This window comes from Serinus canaria, chromosome W (genome assembly GCF_022539315.1).
Source record: "Serinus canaria isolate serCan28SL12 chromosome W, serCan2020, whole genome shotgun sequence".
In the NCBI taxonomy this organism is placed as follows: Eukaryota; Metazoa; Chordata; class Aves; order Passeriformes; family Fringillidae; genus Serinus; species Serinus canaria.
This window is the reverse complement of record NC_066342.1, coordinates 13,850,249-13,864,266: the sequence shown is the minus strand read 5'-3', so window position 1 is coordinate 13,864,266 and position 14,018 is coordinate 13,850,249. Positions and strand designations below refer to the sequence as shown.

Here is a 14,018-nt window from a genome sequence, read left to right as displayed (position 1 = left end):
TACATCACTCTTCACTAATAAGACCAGACCTCGGGGATCTCTGACCCAGGAGAGCAAGGTAAAGGAATGGTGGGAGGAAGACATTCCCTTGGTCAAGGAGGATTGGGTCAGAGAACACCTAAGCAAACTGGACATCCAAAAGTCTATGGGCCCTGAGGGGATGCATCAAGAAGTGCTGAAAGCACTGGCGGACATCATAGAGAGGCCACTTGTTACCTCGTTCACAGGGGTCCCATGATGAGGGAAGAGACGAGAAAGTTGACTCCATGTTTCAGAAGGCATGATTTATTATTATATGATAGATAATATATAAAAACTATACTAAAAGAATAGAGAGAAGGATTTCACTACAATGCTAAGCTAAGAATACAAAAGAATGTGAAAACAAAGGTCTTCTCACACCGAGACCGGCCGGACAGGTGATCTGTGATAGGCTCTTAATTGCAAACAGCCTGACAAGGCCAATCAGAGATTTCCCTGTTGCATTCCACAGCAGTAGATAAGAATTGTTTACAGTTTGTTTCTGAGGCCTCTCAGCTTCCCAGGAGGGGAAAAATCCTAAGGAAAGGATTTTTCATAAAACATGTCAGTGACATCTCACCCTTTTTATTTTAAATAAATTAAAAAGAAAAATGTTTGCAATTTCATCTGCTGGAGCAAGCAGAGGAAAGAACAAGCATCTGAGAGGCTATGTGTTGCCAATCAAAATATCAATCAAATGCTGGTGTGGAACCATCAGGGAAACTCTTCACCTGCAAAACACCAAATTCCCATCACATCACCAAAACAATCTTAAAATAGAAGAAAATGCAAAAACAGTAAAAGGGAAGTTCATTGCTTCAAGTCCAAACAGCTGAGTTTCAGGAAAAAGTCCAAACTGAAGATGTTCCTCTTTGACATTGCTGAAAGTCCCTTTTTGTCCTGAAACAGGCTTGCAAAATTTTTGAGCTGTTAGTACTTTACACTTTTTTTATTTAATTTTTTTTTTTTTTTTGAAAGAGCAGCAGCAGAGAAGGGGCCACTGAGACCCCAAACAGGCTGGTCCACCAGCCACCGTTTGCGGAGGGGGGCCCTGGCCCCCGTGGAAGGAACAGGGACCCCAGACCTGGCTCACAAAACGGTGGTCCAGGTCCTGACGGGGGAAACAAAGCCCCCAAACCCAACAGGTGCTGGCCGGGAGGCCCTGGCCCAGGGAACCGAGCCAAACGGCCCAGACCCGGCCCGCGGAGCGGGCTCTGTGTGCTCTCAACCCGGCACACAGCTGCCGATACCAGGGCAGCACAAGTGACCGACCGCTTCATCCCTGCTGAACCGGTGCAGACCAGCAGCTGGGGAAGAAAAGCTTTCCCAGGGATCAACACCCAAGGTCTGGGGGTGCTTTGTCCTCACAGAAAATGAGTGATGCTCACTTTCCACTGTGTTTCCTGCCTCTGCAAGGCAAATGCAAAAGATGTTCCCTCTTTCTGCCCCTCGGTACCACCCCTGCGGGCTGGGGACCGGAGGCAGAAGGCTCAGGAGCCACCTCCCCCACGCCGCTAGGGCGCGCAGGGGGAGTCAGGCATTCCAACCCCCAGCGGGAGCCCCCAAACCAGACCCGGGTCGGCCCGCGAAAAACACTGAGTTTGAAGGCAGGCAGACGGGCTGAGCCCGCAATCAGCTGTCTAGCCACACCCCCCCCACGGAGGGGCAGGCCAGAATCCCTTTCCCCTGTCCCAGCTCCCCCCGCAGGGGCAGCCTCGGGACAGCCCGAAAAGCTCGGGGGGGAATCCAGGCTGATCGCAGGCGTCGCGGTGGCCGCCGCGGGCGGCTCCGATGATGGTTCCGCTTGGTGACTCTCAACCTCAGCCCCCTCCACCGGCTCGGCAGCCGCGGGCGAGGCCGCCACGGTCGGAGCCCTCACGGGCCCTGCTGGAGGGTCAGACGCAGGAGGGACTGGCGCGGGAGGCGTGGGATCGACCCCCGCCGGCACCGCTGCGAACGCAATTGCCGGCTGCGATGCAGAAGGAGAAGGGACAGGGGCTGCACTTCCCGACTCCGGGACGGGCTGCCGTCGATCATCACTGCTGTCAAGTGCGTCGCCTAGCAACTCGGGCAAAGCCGCGGGAGGCGGTGCTGCAGGAGAAGCCGCGGGGACCGGCACCTCCCTCGGGGCGGGCTGCGGCTCAGGCAGCGGAGCCAACTCACCTCCCCCCTGAGAGCAGCGAGGGGGGGGAAGCGGTTCCGTCGGAGCATGCGCCAAAGTCGCAGAAAAAAACTTTTCTTCTGCCGCAGGCAAAGCTTCGCCCCCCCACCCCCAGTCGGGGCGGATGGGAAACTGCAGGCTGTGGTTTTGCACAAATTCCACTCTTCCCAGCTCCAGCGAAAAACGGCCTCTTGAATATGCAATCTCCTCCAATGAATATTCTATCAATTTCAAAATTGAGAAGAGAGTTTTGAATGCTGGATAACAGTGAGGAGCTCCAAATCCCTCATGGTGCAAAGCATCCTCGAAAACCAATGCCATGCAGTCCCATATGTAGGAATCAAGGGAATACAACAGATCAGGGAAAAAGCCATAGTATTTTGTCCATCTGAAAAACTCATAGAAATGTCTCTTCACCATAGGAACTCTACATCGATGACCCTATTTTTTCCAGAGGTTAATAACTCCTTCATCTCCGAAAGAGAATGGAACCTCTGCCTCCGTAGGCACCCTTTTCCACATCCTAGCCCACCCTGCACGAAGGGCAGCATTTTTAGGAAGGGCAGTGTAAACAGTACCTTGCGACAGTGTCCTCTGGGCTTCAGCAGGCTGCTTTGGGCTGCGAAGACTCCCGGACATCTTGTCTCGGAGACTTTTCAAAAGGTTCTCTCTGTGGCTAGCCTTAGCTGTGAACTCTGTCCAATTTCAGGATCTTTGGTTCTTTAGCTCCTGGCTAGAAGCCACTTCTGTGGTGATGTCCCTTTTTTCACTCGGGGTTCACCATTTGTTACCTCGTTCACAGGGGTCCCATGATGAGGGAAGAGACGAGAAAGTTGACTCCATGTTTCAGAAGGCTTGATTTATTATTATATGATAGATAATATATAAAAACTATACTAAAAGAATAGAGAGAAGGATTTCACTACAATGCTAAGCTAAGAATACAAAAGAATGTGAAAACAAAGGTCTTCTCAGACCGAGACCAGCCGGACAGGTGATCTGTGATAGGCTCTTAATTGCAAACAGCCTGACGAGGCCAATCAGAGATTTCCCTGTTGCATTCTACAGCAGTAGATAAGAATTGTTTACAGTTTGTTTCTGAGGCCTCTCAGCTTCCCAGGAGGGGAAAAATCCTAAGGAAAGGATTTTTCATAAAACATGTCGGTGACAGCTACTCGTGATCATCTTTGAAAGGTTGTGGAGATCAGGAGAGGTGCCTGAGGGACTGGAAGAAAGCAAATGTCACCCTGGTCTTCAAAAAGGGCAAGAAGGAGGACCCAGGGAATTACTGACTAGTCAGCCTCACCTCAATCCCTGGAAAGGTGGTGGAGTGCCTCATTCTGGAGGCCATCTCTATCCACATGGAGAACAAGAAAGTGATAAGAAGCAGTCAGCAAGGATTCACTAAAGGGAAGTCATGTTTGACCAGCTTGATAGCCTTCTAAGATGAAACAACTACCTGGATAGATGAGGAGAGAGCAATGGATTTTGTCCACCTGGACTTCAGCAAGGCTTTCAACAGTCTCTCACAACATCCTCATAGGCAAACTCAGGAAGTGAGAAATGAATGAGGGGACAGTGAAGTAGGTTGAGAACTGGCTGAACAGTAGATCCCAGAAGGTCATGATCAGTGGCACAGGGTTCAGTTGGAGGCCTATCATTGGTGGTGTCCCCCAAGGTTCAATACTGGTCCAAGTATTGTTTGCCTCTTCAGCAAGTTCAATGATGCCACAAAGCTGGGAGGAGTGGCCGATACCCTACAGTGCTGTGCAGCCCTTCAGAAGGACCTTGACAGGTTGGAGAGATGGGCAGACAGGAACCATCTGAAATTCAGCAAGGGCAAATGCAGGGTCCTGCACCTGGGGAGGAATAACCCTGGGCATCAGCACAGGTTGTGGCTGACCTACTGGAAAGCAGCTCTATGGAGAAGGACCTGGGGGTCCTGGTGGACAACAAACTGTCCATGAGCCAGCAGTGTGCCCTTGTGTCCAAGAAGGCCAGTGGTATCCTGAGGTGCATTGGGAAGAACATTTCCATCAGGTCAAGGGAGGTGATCCTGCCTCTCTACTCATAGAATCATAAAATGGCATGGGTCAAAAGGAACCTTAAAGATCACCTAGTTCCAACCCCCCTGCCAAGGATAGAGACTCCTTTCACTAGACCAGGTTGATCAGAGCTCCATCCAGCCTGGCCTTGAACACATTGAGAGATGGAGCATCCACAAGTCTTCTGGGCAACCTGTTCCAGTGCCTCACCACCCTCACAGTCAAGAATTTCTTCCTAATATCTAGTCTAAACCTACTCTCAGTTTAAAGCCATTCTCCCTTGTCCTGTCACTCCATGCTCTTGTAAAAAGTCCCTCTCCATCTTTCTTGTACGTGCCCTTCAGGTACTGGAAGGCCGCAATTAGGTCATTCCAGAGACTTCTCTCCAAGCTAAACAAACCAAATTCTCTCAGCCTTTCCTAATAGGAGAGGTGCTCCATTCTCTTAATCAACTTGGTGACCTCGTCTGGACTTGCTCCAACAGGTCAATGTCCTTCCTGTCTTGGGGACCCCAGAGTTGGATGCAGTACTCAAGGTGGGGTCTCACCAGAGCAAAGGGGCAGAATCACCTCCCTCAACCTGCTGGCCATGCTTCTGATGCAGCCCAGGACATGGTTGGCTTTCTGGGCTGCCAGCACACATTGTAAGCTCATGTCTAACCTCTCATCCACCAGCACCCCCCAATCCTTCTCATCAGGGCAGCTCTCAATCAGTTCATCCCCAAGCCTGGATTGATACTGGGGGTTGCCCCAACCCAGATGCAGCACCTTGCACTTGGTCTTGTTAAATCTCATGAGATTCCCATGTTCCCACTTCTTGAGCTTGTCCAGGTCCCTCTGGATGACATCCAGTCCTTTAGGTGTACCAACCACAGCACTGAGCTTGCTGCCATCAGCCCTAATGAGGCCACATCTAGAGTGCTGTGTCCAGTTCTGGGCTCCTAAGTACAAGAGGGACATGGAGATCCTGGAGCGGGTCCAGCAGAGAATTACTAAGTTGATCACGGGTCTGGATAATCTCTTTTATGATGAAAGGCTGAGAGAGTTGGGCCTGTTCAGCCTCAAAAAGAGATGACTGAGAGGGGACCTCATCAATGTATATAAGTATCTAAAGGGTGGGTGCCAAGAGGCTGGAGTCAGGCTCTTCTTGGTGGTGCCAAGCAATAGGACAAGACACAATGGGCAGAAACTGATGTCCAGGAAATTCCATCTGAACATGAGGAAGAACTTCTTTACTGTGCAGGTGACCGTGCACAGGAACAGATTGCCCAGAGCAGTTGTAGAGTCTCCCTCACTGGAAATATTCAAGAACCACCTGAATGCAATCCTGTGTAATGTGCTCTGGGATAACCCTGCTTGAGTGGGAGGTTGAACCAGAAGACCCCATTGTGGTCCCTTCCAACCTTACCCATTCTGTGAAAAGGACCTGGGGGTGCTGGTCAACAGCAACTGAACATGAGCCAGCATGTGCCCAGGTGGCCAAGAAGGCCAATGGCATCCTGGCTTGTCTCAGCAATAGTGTGGCCAAGAGGACCAGGGCAGTGACCATCTCCCTGTACTTGGCACTGGTGAGGCTGCACTTGGAATCCTGTGTTCAGTTTTGGGTCACTCACAACAATAAAGACATTGAGGTGCTGGAGTGTGTCCAGAGAAGGGCAACAGAGATGGGGAAGGGTCTAGAGCAAAAGCCTGATAAGGAGCAGATGAGGGTGATGGGGGGACCTCAGTGTGGAAAAAAGAAGGCTCAAGGGACTTTATTGCTCTCTACAACTCTCTGACAGGAGGTTGTGGTGAGGTGGGCATTGGCCTCTTCTCCCAAGTAACAAGTGACAAGACAAGAGAAAATGGCCTCAAAACATGTTTCACAGAAAGGGTTGTCAAGCATTTGAACATGCTGCCCAGGGAAGTTTTAGAATCACCATCCCTGGAAGTGTTCATAAAACATGTGGATGTGGAACTTGGGGGCATGGTTTAGTGGTGAACACAGTGGTGCTAGGTTGATGGTTAGACTTGGTGATCTTAAAGGCCTTTTCTAACTTTAACCATGATATGATTCTATTAATGTCTCCTGTAGAATAACAGCCCTATTTAAATGCCAAATACTTGATTATTTTCATTAATATATTTTCCTTAAGCAATAGCTGTCATCAGGACCTCATTTTTAAATAAAACACAGAATGCTAAGAAATTGTAAGCAATTATTTCTGTAGGAAAGAAAACAGGGGGAAAACCAACTAAATGAATAGTTATCAAAGCAATGCAACCATGTACCAAAATACTTATTGAAACCACATACAGAATGAAAGCATTTAAATTGAAGATCATTATAGTTCATAAAAATTGTTGAAGACTGAAAACAGCACATAATTTTGCAAGCAATTTCTTTTCCTGATATACATTTTCCATCTGAGCTAAAAATACTAACCTGAGCTCTTTTTTCTCTAAGTTCCTGCTGCTGTAATCTTCTTTTTTCACGTTTCTCTTGCAGTTTTTCAACCTCTTTTACACAATTGGACTTTCTACGTGCTTAAAGAAAATATAATTGAAAAGTATTTTTAATGTTGCATGAATTTAGTATTTATACCATAATATTTCAGTTCTATTATTTATGAATAATTAAAATGCATTCATTTATATCAAGTAACTTTTCAAGCATATCAGTGTTAGGACAAAATAATTACAGCAATTTAATTTCTAAAATGTGTATAATAAATGAATGAAAAAAAGCCATACTAATGGGACAATCATCACAGAACCAAAAATATAGCAATGACCCTCAAAAAATATTTGGATGTGATGATATTTGGATACATGTGATCTCTTGGTGTGAATTAAAAGAAAGCCCAGGTAAATGGAAAAAACCCCACTGTCATAGTTAAGAAGAGATAAATGAAAAATAAATGCGACAGAAAGAACAGCTATGACAAAAGTGAACATTTCTTTAACCACAGAACTCTGAAAAAGCTTCTTGAGGAAGCCTACAGGCAACTGCATATATAGAACATTTGTCATTTATGGACAACATAATTGAAAAAAATGTACATGTAATGCCTGCCCAGAATGAATCCTTAATACATGGTTTACATACAAGGGGGTCCGAATTCCTTTTTTGCAGCTTGAACTGGAGATATGTCTGAAAAACTACCATTCTGTTGTGAAGAGGAAGACTGTTGAGGAAGCTGAGTAGGCCGTGTGTGTGCAGAACCAACCACTGCAAATGAAAAGCACAAAGCTCATCTAGATATGGAAGAGTAACATTTTGATCTGATAGTGAAATGCTTTATGACAAGATAAAAAGAGGCCCCTTTCAAGACACAAAAATTTATTGAGGGGAGGGGGCAGCCATACATGTAAAAAATCTATTAATAAAGACATTCAGTATGCATCTTCTTTTATCCTAGTGTTATACACCAATACAACATAATTAATAAGTACCAATGCTACAAGTGCATATTTTTAAACACTCCCCTACATAATTAATAGAACTTATTATGTGCATAAAATTAAATATGTACTTGGAGATATGCAGTTTTGAAATTTAAAGCGTTGAAATTTTATTTATATTTTAATTATACACAAAAACCCAGTTAAAAAAGGACTCACTGTTTCACATTCTCTAGCTGTTACAAAACGGTCCCACCTCATTGAACCTACAACATGTGGATGAGTAGAGTGATAGAAATGAAAGGCAGCAAAGTGCAGTTTAATCTATAAGTGGAATAAACAAGCCTTTTTGACACTATTCTGGAAAGCTAAACTTATTGATTCTATGATATGTGATAATGGACTCTAATTTCTGAAGATGCAGAGTGATGTCTGTTCACAGTGAATGCAGTGAGAGTGGCATGCATGCAAGACTCTTTGATAGAGCTGAATGTTTTGTTTTTCAGAGTTGCTTCAAGCAGCTCTGCTTCAGATGGCCATTTTCCTGTACATGTTCCTAATAAGATCTGCAAGAAGAGTACAAAAGTGAAGGTAACACTTTTGATTAGTAGCCTGGAGATGACATTCCAAATGAAGACCAGCACGCTGCAAAATGGAGAAAACTATGGAAACACGTATCAAATGGGATAGAGAAAACAAATCTCCAGGTCATCCCAAATATGATAGGAGATCTAGCTTATAGCATGAATTAACTACACTAAACAAGACAGTGTGCTGAGAAAAGTTTAATTATAGGGCCAACAAAGAACAAATACTTAGTCCAACTGTGAATAGTAAGATGCACAGGACGGTAGCAGCAGTTCTCTGGCCACAGAGAGCAGGCACAAACTTTCCCAGACATTTTCCTGGGGAAGGCTGTGAGAAGATCAGAGAAAAGAATGAGAAACAATTCTTATCTCCACTTGCTGCACCTGTTGTTGTGCACATGTGAAATGCATTATGGAGATTTGTTTACCAAAGGGTGATTTCTTAATTGGACACTGGATGGTGTTTTGATGGATTGACCAATTAGGTCAAAGCTGTATTGGACTGTCTGTAAGGGTCACAAACTTCTTAATAAGTATAGTATAGTGTAGTATAGTATAATATAGTATGATATAATAAAGCAATAGATCAACCTTCTGCAATCATAGAGTCAATGCTAATTATTACCCGGCTGGGGGCCTGCGGTGACACAGGACCTATTAAAATATAAGCTACAAGGTTATTCCATACAAAACAGACTGTTTACTACAAATGATGACATATATGGATGTGAGGAAAGCCCGTCAAGAAGATATCTCAAATTTAAACCATGCTGGTTTGAAAAAAATTCCCCTTTTCATGAGATTTCTGATTAAACACCTCCAGGGGCAAATGGCAGAAAGTGATCCTAATCATCCACCAGAGGAGTCTGAACACGTAAATATATGTACAAAACCACTTGTTTTACGAGCTTAAACAGATGGAATGGAATCTAGGCTGAGTTAATGACAGTAGATTAACATTTGGAAAAAGAATCATTACCATCATCAGTACGAGCTAACTTTAATGCAAGAGAGAAAATGGAAACTGTTATAGATAATGAGATTATTGGCTCTTGCAATTAAGGGATGAATATTGTGTGAATAATAAGAGAAGCTTTATTGATGTATAATTATGTTATTGTAGTTTAGATGTCCTCTGTTCTCACCAAAGATGCCTTCCCCCCCGTATTGCTGCCATCAGACAGCCTGGGTTGTCTAGGACAGGTAGAAAGAAGGCATGCACATGTGCCCTTTACATGGGGCAGCTGGTAACAGAAAAGCTTGTTGCTGGGGGGGGTGCAGCATGACAACACCTGGCCCTCTAATCAAGTTACAAGGAAGCAGTCTCCACCAATAAACGGCAAAGAAGAGTTGACTGACAGACTTTGGGAGGGGCCGGGGTTGGCTGATGCGACCCCCAGGAGCATAAAAGACTGAGCATTCATCTTGAAGAGGAGCCAGCCATGTGGTAGGCAGCCATAAGGGCAGTTTCCAGCCCTGCAATTTTTCCTTATGTAGTCCTTTTGTTGTATTTTTGTTAAGGTTTAATAAACTGTTGTGGTATGAAGCTATATCCTGTCCCTCAGGATATAGGGATAGGATATTATGCCAACTTCTTCCTTCCCTTCCCCTGCCCCCTTGTCCTCTTTCTAAGTGCTGTCTTTCAAGTTCCACATTCCAGTAAGGGCGTTGTGTGATTGCCAGAAGTTCAAAAGATGCTTCAGACCTGGGGTCATTGGCCTGTCCAGGTGTCATTGTCCCCTGAGACCCTCCCCCTCCCACCTGGTTGGTGGCTCACCTGTCCTCTCCCTCCCCCCTCCCTGTGGGCTTAAAAGGCACTGGAACCATGTGGTCGGTATTCTGTTGGAGTTGTTACCAAGATTCAGAACTCTGTGACCCTGGAATAAACTCTGGATTTAACCCTCCAGCGGAGTCCGCTCTTTCTCTTCACCATCGCCTGAACCTTTTCCACTAGAGGTAAACTGAGTTTCTACTTTGCTTGGACTCATTCTGAGTGCCTAACTGCCAGCCAGCTAAAGGCATCTCTGAGGTGAAAAACCACAGCTGATACCTTTGGTTCAGTGCACCAAGGCCGGACGAGCCCAGACACGCTCCACTCTGCAATAATAAACCTTTTAAAATTTTTTAAGTGAGCGGTCGTTTCTCAGAGAATGGGGCCTTGTCCGGGATATTAAGTCTCTTCTCACAAGGCCCAGGAAATTTCGGACTAATGGCACCCCTGCTGATTTTAGCAGATCGAATGACTTCTCTTGGGACCATCGGTGATTGCAGGTAAACCCGGAGAAAGCAAAGGACTATATAACAAAAAAGAAGAAGGAGAAGGATCTAGAAGATTGTGAGTATAAGTGTGTGTATGCCTGAAGTGTGAGTGAGGTAGTTTTGGGAGTGTGCATAGGGTAAAAGATTCTCATAATTATTTTGGCCAGAATATAGTTTTGTAATTCCAGTATATGAACGTGAACTTCACATTAGTAATATACGGTTCCATTCTGATCGTTTGAAGCTTCAGGATAATGGACGGTTGGAAGCAGGGTGGGACACATAAGAGAAGAAGGGGGGGCCCTGTTGCCTGCGAGACACGTGTGGAAGAAGGGCAGAAATGCAGCAGGCGGGATGCATAAAAGACGAAAGCAGGGACCCCCAGCCTGGCAGGACGCGTGAGATTGAAAGATTTTTAAGAGCTCAAGAGCACTTGGAGGTTTCCAAGTTGAAAGCCACAATGTTAAAGTGATAGCGAAAGTCACCATTCAGTAGAAATGGCGCTCATGTTGGGACAGGTAGTTGAGGTAACTTTCCCAGCCCACGGGTAGCGGGGGGGGGAAGGACCGCATGGCTACCCCACGTAGAGCAGCGGTGCACTGAGTACAGTGAGCTTCTGGTGCACTAGCAGTGCAATAGCTTCCAGAGCTTATCAGCCAAAACACATACCTGCCCGCGGTGACTAAGTGGTGACGGGCACTGGCAGGGCCACCACTCGGGACAAGCCAAGTGTGTGGGGTTCCCCAGGTGGGGGCTGCCGGAGAGGGCAAGTGGGATTTTCAGGGCCACCGTGGCGGTTCTCCTGACCCGCGGGCAGGGAGGAGGACAGGGGCCATCTGCCTGTAGCGGTGTTCGCAGCCAAGCTCAGCACTGCAGGTTTCCAGTACGTGCCGACCCTGTGAGGATGGGGGAAGGCCAGCAGGGCCGTGGTGCCGAGATTACATGTGATGCTGCTGGCGATTAGTGACCTGCCAGGGTGCGGGTGTCCCCAGGCCAAGGCGTAGGGTCGGCCGTGGCTCCCCTGTGGAGCTGTGAGATCGAGACACCACATGGGTGATGGCACCTGGAGGCGACGGAGGGCCATGGGCAACAAGAGGGCTGCCAGCGACGACTGGAACGACTTTACCCGAATGCACAGGGTTTCCAAGCCAAGGACCGCGCGAGCCCGCATGGGCGGTAGCAGGCCAGGGGAGTCCGACGCGGTGGTTTTCAATGGTGCCGACCCGACGGGGGTGACCGCGGTGGTTGGAGGCCCAGGAGCCTGGACCCTCTAGTCTGCTGGTGTGGGCTGCCGGCAGTGGGGGCCACGCTCTTGTGGACCAAGAGATTTGGACGCGCTATGTGCACGGCGCTGCTGAGGGTCAGGGACTGGCTTGGTTGTGTGATGACCTTGCGGACCACAGCGATCACTAGTATGGCGAGGGTGTCACGGGACATGTTCTGCATGAAGACCGCTGAGAGTTCAAAACTCCTGGTTGTACAGGGGCTTCTCTGCAATACACCACTGTAGGGCAGAGCAGACACAGAGCAGGGATGTTCAAAGGCACAGTGCCAGCTTGACGGGGAGGGAGTGGCAGCTTAGGGTGCAGGGTGCAATCGCGTCCGGCACGACAAGCAGTAGGTGACTCTTGGGGGGGTGACCCCAGCATAGTGGGCTCGCCTGTATGGAGCTGCCTGCAGTGAGTCAGGGATGCCGGGGGCAGTTGCACCCGGCAGGGCTAACCCAGGGCATCAGGCTGTGGAGACTCCCCTGCGATGTTCACCAGCGTGGAACCACGTGAACACAAGAGTACCACGTGAGCAGCTCAGCAGCTGCTTCCACTGATGCTCCGAGAGTATAAGCTAATGATTTGCTTTTATTTTCCAAGAAGATGGCAAAGCTGCTTCTTTCTTTTTTCTCTCTTTTCTTTCTTTCTCTCTCCTTTTAACTAATCAGGGAGACAGGTTCTGTCAGAAGAATCTGTAGTTAGAATGAACTGTGAGCCGCCCTCCACAATGATAGGGGTCTCAAGCAACGCCCCCCTTTTAGTTAAAAGGTAAGAAGTATCCCTTAACAAAACATAATAGTGTAGCTGTGTAAAGGGTGGAGAATACCATAACCTAGTTATTTACTCTTTGAACAGTACACTTATAGGGATTTCTTATTCACTGTCACATAATTAGATGCTGTGTATTACTAATAGGTTTTGTGTGGATGTGACAGCCTGGTCAGAGAGCGAGAAAACAAGATTAGTTTTCTCACTGCAGACTTATGAGACTTTTTAGGGAGTTGTAGAGAAATTAGGATAACTTTTAGTATAAACAACCTGCAGGTGGTGTTTTCCTACTCTGTTTTTCTGTTCTTCTCATGGACTTTTTCTAAGAAAAGTGTTTTTGTAATTAGCCAATCAAGTGGAATGTATTGGAACTGTCTATAAAATGTTTTTCACATTAAAGCTGCTGTTGAGCAAATCAGCCTGCTTGGAGTCTGTGCCGCTTTCTTACTTGATATCGACATCTGGTGACCAACAACGTGTTGCACCGATTGGCCCCTCATGGATTACAGGACGGACGGAGACACCTGGGACCTCCACTGGGCCCACTGGCAGACCTCCGCCGGGATCTTGCAGCGCCTGTGCAGCCTGCCTGCATCCAGACACCCTCTGCTTCCCCAGAGAGGTAGCGGCGACCTTTCCCTGCGTCCTTCCGAAAGGGACTAGGTCCACTTCCGAAAGGGACTAGGTCCACGGTTTTGCCCTGGTAGCTTAGACCAGCGGGCGGGGAAAAATCCCCCGGCACAGCAGACAGTCCGTGCTTTGCTGGGGTTGGATGCCAGTGTTTCCACGATGGAAAACAATGCTTCTAAAGAAGAAGACATGTTTTTTTCCATGTGGAGAGACCTGATTTCCTTTAGGGGGCTGTCTGTGTCAGATGATTCGCTTTGCAATTTATTAACATGGGCCAAGTCTCATGATTTCCCGGTGGATCTGGATGCTGCTTTTAGTCTGATCCTGTGGGAGGCATTGGGCCACAGGCTCACAGAGAAGTTTTCTGGAGGGGACTTCACCATGCCTCAGCTTATGGCTGTATGGAAACTCCTGTTCTGTGCCATCCCGGCCCTGGATAGTGCATCAGAGAGGGGGAGTTTGGAGGGCGGGGATGGTACAGGCACCCTGGGGGGAAGGTCGTCAGACCAGGTGGCTGCCACCTTCTCTCCAGCTGCCAGCTTCTCTCTGGCTCTGCACGGGCTGATGGGAGGCGTGGGGACTCTCTGCAGAACCCATCTCTCATCTGGAGATTGTGTTCCACATCAAGTCCTGGTCCCTACGTCTTTGGGAGGTCACCGTCTTGTCTTTCTGCAACGTCACTGCCGCCAGGAGTGATAGCCACATCTCGGCCGCAACTGGGAGACGGCACTTCTCCGCCTGTGCCACTTTCGGCCCCTCCGTTGCCTGTGGGTTGGTTCTCCACTTTCCTGCAAAGAGCAGCTGGCAGGTCGCTGTGGTGGTCAGCCCCGCCCTTCCCCCACCTGCACACCGGGGACCGACTCTCTCACAGCCGGCAGGAGGTGCAGTTCCCAGCT

General features: G+C 47.8%; 1 protein-coding gene across 1 annotated transcript in view; it reads right to left on the bottom strand.

The window, feature by feature from the left end:
• The window catches only part of LOC103826099 (kinesin-like protein KIF2A), a 183,163-nt gene that overhangs the window by 83,696 nt on the left and 85,449 nt on the right, over window positions 1–14,018 (bottom strand). The window contains 2 exon segments of the mRNA XM_050986461.1: window positions 6,652–6,752; window positions 7,315–7,437. Coding sequence (XP_050842418.1) covers window positions 6,652–6,752; window positions 7,315–7,437 — 224 coding nt within the window.